This window comes from Lucilia sericata, unplaced genomic scaffold (genome assembly GCF_015586225.1).
Source record: "Lucilia sericata isolate MDLA Ls3-8-SP2 unplaced genomic scaffold, ASM1558622v1 Contig000440F_arrow, whole genome shotgun sequence".
Taxonomy (NCBI): domain Eukaryota; kingdom Metazoa; phylum Arthropoda; class Insecta; order Diptera; family Calliphoridae; genus Lucilia; species Lucilia sericata.
In genome coordinates, this window is record NW_023994455.1 from 115,143 (window position 1) to 122,268 (window position 7,126).

At 30.9% G+C, this 7,126-nt stretch overlaps 1 protein-coding gene across 1 annotated transcript; it reads right to left on the reverse strand.

Annotated features, from left to right (window-relative positions):
- Positions 1–4,584: 4,584 nt before the first annotated feature.
- On the reverse strand, positions 4,585–5,832 carry LOC119604893 (jerky protein homolog-like). The gene is given in 4 exon segments (XM_037957792.1): positions 4,585–4,730; positions 4,733–4,790; positions 4,833–5,161; positions 5,820–5,832. Coding segments are annotated over 4 exon segments (546 nt in total).
- Positions 5,833–7,126: the final 1,294 nt, after the last annotated feature.

Consider the following 7,126-nt stretch of genomic DNA (forward strand, 5'->3'; position numbering starts at 1 on the left):
CTCTATCACCACTGATGGTGGTGGAGGGTATAAAAAAATTTCGAATAGTAAAAAAGATTCCCCATATTACCAAAATTCAAAACAGGAACGATATGTATATTTACATAGTTGATTTAAAACTAGAGATAAAAGAAGTTTTTTTAATTTTATTTTTAGAATAAAAGCAAACAGCATTTAGTTTATTTGTTTGCAATAAATAACCAAAACGAAAAATAATTCACATGTACACATGCAAAATAAAAATAACGAATTTTGTTTAATAATAACCAAAGTGGCAACACTGTATCTGAGAAACTATTAGAGCCAGAATCTTCAAATTTTAATTGAAGAACTCATGTGAACATTCAGAGAATAACGGGCGGACTTTCAATGGGGGGCTTGGCACCAATTTTCAGCAATAAACAAGATCTTGTGTAGAAACGAATGTATGATGACTTTCATGAAATTATCTTGCATAGTTTTCGAGGAAATTACATCAGAATGTGTAAAAAATGCTTATTTTTTTCGGAGTTGTTTTAAATTTTGATTCATAACTTTTCCCGACGTGAAACGATTTTGCTCATTTTTAATACCAAACTGTACCGGATAATATTGAATATTTTGGGTGAATTTGGTTAAATTATATTGCTTCGTTTTAACGTGAGCGTGTTTTACACAGACAGACAGACGGACGGACGGACAGACGGACATAGCTAAATCGACTCAGAATTTCATAAGCACATGGTGGAGGGTATAAAAAAATTTCGAATAGTAAAAAAGATTCCACATATTACCAAAATTCAAAACAAGAACGATATGTATATTTACATAGTTGATTTAAAACTAGAGATAAAAGAAGTTTTTTTTTTTAATTTTATTTTTAGAATAAAAACAAACAGCATTTAGTTTATTTGTTTACAATAAATAACCAAAACGAAAAAATAATTCACATGTACACATGCAAAATAAAAATAACCAATTTTGGTTAATAATAACCAAAGTGGCAACACTGTATCTGAGAAACTATTAGAGTCAGAATCTTCAAATTTTAATTGAAGAACTTTGACATTCATGTGAACATTCAGAGAATAACGGGCGGACTTTCAATGGGGTCTTGGCCTATATGAATTAAATACAAAATTTCGTATATCCGGAAAAATATTAGATTTTTTTTTTTTTAATTTGTCATCGATTACATTAAAATCTTAATTAACGTTCGGAAAAAATATATCTCTGGAAAACATTACAGTTAGAATCTTCAAAATTATTAAGAAGATTTTTTATTTATATTGCTTTTAGGGTAGCAAAGCACACTGGGTATAGCTAGTGTTTATATAAAAGTCATTTGTACCGAATTTCATTGTGATACTGATAGTGAACATTGCAGTCATTTTCTGAAGAAGACTTTGTATGGAGGATAGGGTCAAATGAGGCCGATCGTTACGAAAATCTGCAATATCATTTAGACATATGTTAAACTAAGTTTTGTAAATTTCTGTTGAAATACTAGAACATTTAATAGAATTATGAGCTCAAGGTTTACATGGACACACATACAGACAGACGGACGGACATAGCTTAATTGACTCAGGAAGTTATTCTGAGCATTTATTAATTTAATGCATTAAATGTAACCATGTTAATGCAATAAACTTTCATTAACATTAATTTTTTTTAATGTTGAAAAAATTGTTAATGCATTAACATATTTAATGCACTTATCCCAGGTCTGTCTAATAGTTTGTATTGCTAGTCCGCCAATTTATTATCCAAATATTCACATTTATGCCAAAGTTATTCGTGCAAAATTTGAGTATTTCAGCTCTAATTGTTTCTGAGATATACAAATTTTTGCATTTAATTCATATGGAAGGTACCAAGCCCCCCTAAAGAATGTCCGCCCGTTTTTCCCCCACATGTTCACATGGATTTTAAAGTTCTTCCTGCAAAATTTTAAAATTCTAGCTCTAATTGTTTCTCAGATAAACTAATTTTTTTATTTAATTCATATGGGAGGTGCCTCGCCCCCTATTGCTAGTCCGCTTATTTTGTGTCCTAAATATTCATGTTGTTAATAAAGTAGTTGAGAACTCTAACTGTTATATTTTCTCAGATATGCTAATTTAAGATTTTATTATATGAGAGGTGTCACGCCCACTATAGATAGGCCGCCCATTTTTGTCCACATATGTTCATATGGATGTCAAAGTTGTCCATACAAAATCTGACTCTAGCTGTTGCAGTTTCTGAGATATGAGATATAATTATTATTTTGGATGAAGGCGTGACACCTCGCCTACTTAAAATTTCTAAATAAAAAGTAGCCTATAGTTCCTTCCAGACATACAGGAAGGCACTGTGAAAATTTCAAGAAAATCGGTCCAGCAGTTTAGCCGTCTATAGACTTCAAACAAACACACAAACAAATAAACACACATTCATTTTTATATATATAGATATACACATGTTTAACTTTCCCAACTTTTGATTAACAATCTTAGGTCTGTTTTCATATACACAAACGGAAAAGAATTTTTAGAATTACAGTGAACTCTCGATAATGTGAACTAATTAATGTCGGGATAGTTCATATTTTCGAATTTGTTCACATTTTCGATTGTGATTTTTTTTTATATATATTACTAAGTTATTCTTTCTAAAAATCATTTCTGCAAGGAATGAAAATGCAAAGATTACTAAAAAACTTTTTGTAATTTATTTGGAACATAAGTTTTAAAAAATCCATTTTATAAAGAGTACATACGTAGTATGTACTTAAAATACAAACAAAATATTACGATAAAAAATAAATAAAATTTACAATGAAACAAGTAATAGTTCTATATTCGGCTGTGCCGAATCTTATATACCCTTCACCATAGTGTATTTAAAAATTCATTTTCCCGACTATATCATTATTATAGCAATAGCAAAACATAATGAACAACAATAACGCTAAATGAAATAAACACACAAAAAACAAAATACACAAGGCAGCAAAACCAACAGACATCCAAACATACGAAACGAAATACAGAAAAAAAAACAAAAACAAAATACACAACGCAATGAAACCAACAGACATCCAAACATACGAAATTCAATACACCAAGAAAACGTAAACAATATACACAAGGCAATGAAACACACAGCCATCCAAACATACGAAACGAAATACTCAAAAAAACAAAAACGTTTCCTATTCCTTTCATTTGTTTAGTTAAATAAGTTCAAACATGTATTGCTTACTGTTTTTATGTATTTTCAATATTAAACTTTCAATATACGAATCATTTAATTTTTGAAGGTACAACATCATTGTTGAATATGCAATTTTTCTCTCTAAAACGCCACAGAGCGTCATTTGATAATAAGAACTTGAAGATTAAAGAAGTGTAAGAAACAAGTAATTGAAATTAAAATAAAAAACTAATTGAATTAAAAAAAATACATTTTCTTATAAAACTACGTGAGTTTAAAATATAAAAAGTGATTATTTAATTCATAAAGTTTAAGAAATTTTCTATTTTTACATATTTTATAATTTTTCTTTTTAATTGTTGTAAACATATCTTTTTTGTGAAATGTCACAAACATTTTTTTTAATATCCATAGTCAACGAGTAATTCTAATTTGGATGTATTTTTCGTGTCCGCAGATCAAAAGAATCGTATACCAGACTCTACACCGTTTTAAACATACGAAACGAAATACTCAAAAAAACAAAAACAAAATACAAAGGCAATGAATAAGCAGTGTTGTTGTTGTTTATTTTTAATGAAATTTTCAGAGGTTGTCTCGGATTTTTGCTTATATCTCCGTTGTTTATGAACGGATTTTGCTGATTTTAAATAGGAAACTTCTCGAAAGCATGCCTGCTAGAATTATTGAAGATTTGGATCCCTAAGATATCTGGAGTCTTCAGAAAACTGATTTCAACAGACAGACAGGCGGACGGACAGACAGACAGACGAACATGGCTTAATCGACTCCGCTATCTATAAGGATTCAGAATATATATACTTTATGGGGTCGAAAAATTATATTTTGGAAATTACAAACGGAATGACAAACTTATATATACCCTTTTCACGAGGGTGAAGGGTATAAAAAGATAAATTCATACATATAAATTTAAACCAGCTTATTTACTGTCAATTCCCTGACTTTTTTTTTTTCAATACTTTAATGTTTGATCGACCATTTGAAATTCAGCCCATTGGACAGCTTTGTTAAAAATTTCGATAGCTTCTTTGGCTTTAATGTTGTTTTCAGGCGCTTCAATAAAACAGTCGTCATCATCGTAGGACTCTTCAAATAAATCATTTTCATCAAATTTTGATCCAATCTCTAATGTTTACAGCAGTAAATACTTCCTGAGGGCACAATGTCTGTAGAAGATTTGCAGCAGTATTTTTTAAAGATCTAACCTCTGATTGCCACTTTTCTTTTAAAACGCTCAAAGGAACATTAAATTCAGGATCGTCTTCATCATTTACCACATTCAAAATATTTTTCCAACAGTTAGATAAAGTTTCTTTACCAACTCGGTTCCAGGATGCCTCTAGAATAGAAACTCCTTTAAGTGTGATTTTTTTCATCGATTCAATCAAATCCCCCTCTTTTGCAATAATTGTTGCCAGAAGTTTGGTGATGAAGTTTGGTGATTCTCATTGCATTTTGATCCATTGGCTGGATCAGAGCCGTTACATTTGGAGGCATGAACATAGCTTCTATGGAACCATCCTCGGATTATCTATTAGGAGTAAAGCTTTTACTGGTAATCCTTTCTTCGTTAAAAAATCTGTCACCTTAATGAAAAATAAAACAATAAGAATCCCAATTGAACTTACCTCTGGCACAAAACAGTTGTGAAACCATTCTTTAAAAATGGAAGAAGTCATCCAAGCAGACTTTGAATTTCTGTAGTTTACGGGACAGATAAAATTTTTAAAACTGCGAGGATTTTTCGATTTTCCTATTACTAAACGTTTTATTTTATGAGATCCTGACGCATTTGCGCAGCATAAAAATGTTATCCTTTGCTTTTCCATTTTTGCACCTGGAGCGCTTTTCTCCAATGACGTTACATATGCCTTTTGTGGGAGAAGTTTCCAATATAGACCAGACTCATCGGCATTATACAACTGATCATTGGATAAACCCAAATCTTCTATCTTTGCTTTCAATTTTAAAAGGATTTACGAACTGAGATTGTGCAGAAAGTTTTTCACCGCTTATCTGAAGGAGCCGAATTCCGTATATTTTTTTAAATTTTTGTAGCCACCCATTGCCAGCATTGAAGTCATTTCCATTTTCACTTATGTTTTTGTGAATTTGTTTGGCTTTCTCTTTCAACATCAACCCACTTAGAGGGAGGTTTTTATTCCACATGCAAATAAACCACTTATAGAGCGATTTTTCCATTTTTGGAAGCTCTGAAGATCGTAATGTTTTGCGTTTTCCGGGTCCATAAAACGTATTGTTCACGCATTTTAAAATATTGTCTTTTTATTGAATATATCGTTGATTTTGCAACTTTTTACTTAACACTGTAACAGTCGATCCTTTTTTTAAATATTCCAAAACTTCGCATTTCTCATTTAAGGATTAAAACTTTCGACTGTTTTTAGACATTACTAATTTTAGAAGTAAATTCACGAACCTACCGCAACAAGTTACATAAAGCGACTACCATTAAATACCTTTAAAATAATGGCATACTATGGTATTTATTAATTCAGGGATTCCCAACATTAAAAATAAATGCTTCTACAAATTAAAAAATCTCCAAAAATTAAAAAAAAAAATTGTTCACTATTTAGAGCCATTAAACTCACTATTTAGAGCCATTATTTAGAGCCATTAAAGACCTAAAAACCGGATAACCCGGTTAACCGAAAACCAGTGTTTTAAAAAAACCGGTTTGCGAAAAACCGAAATATGCAATAAAAACCGGTTTATAAACACTATTCAAAACATACCAAACAATATACACAAAAAAACAAAATACACCACGCCATGAAACCAACATACATCCAAACATAAATAATTTTCCAATAAGCATTGTTGTTGTTGCTCATTTATCAAAGCATACAAACCACCACCATCAGTGGTGATAGAGGGTATATATAAGTTTGTCATTTCATGCGTAACACCAAGAAATATTCATCTGAGACCCAACAAAGTATACATATATATTCCCGGTCCTTATCAAATTCGGAGTCGATTTAGCTATGTCTGTCCGTCTATCTTTCTGCGTAACACACGCTCACGATGCTAAATAAATAAATGAAATTCGGCCAAAAAGATTCACTATTGTCCTAGGCAGTTTGGTATTGAAAATAAGCAAAACTGGTTTACATCGAAAAAAGTTATGAATACAAATTTAAAAAAACACCGAAAAAATTAAACTTTTTTTAACACATTCTAATACAATTTTCATAAAAACTATGCGCTATAATTGCAAAAAAATCAGCACACAATTGTTTTCATATGAAAGCTTAATTCCTGTTAAAAATGGGCGGAATCGGTCCACATTTTCATATACCTTCAATACAAATGTACATATTACCGGAAAATGCATTAATTGTTAATAACTTCCGGTAGAATGACAATATCTTTACAAACTTTTACAAGTAAAAATTTTATGACAATTAAATTCATATAGAGGAAAAATTTTCTGAATCGGTCCATAATTGGCCGAAGCTCCCATACAAGGTCCCCTCCCGGAAATCGGTTAAGCGCACATTACACATTACCAAATAATGATATCCATACAAAATTGTGCACAAATATTGCCTTTATATACAGAAATGATACTGTAAAATTTTTTCATGATCGGTCCATATTTGGTTATAGCTCCAATACAAGGTCACCTCCTGAAAATCACTTAAGCGCATATAACTTATTGTTAAATAACGGTATCCATAAAAATGTTGGCACAAATATTGCTTATATACACAGAAATGATATATATTTGATACATATTTGGTCATATCTCACATACAAGGTCCCCTTCAGAAAATCACTAAAACGCATATAACTCATTAACAAATATTGGAATCCTTACAAATTTAGGCATAAATGTTGCCTTTATTTTTCCATGATCGGTCCATATTTGGTCTTAGCTCCCATAGAAGGTCCC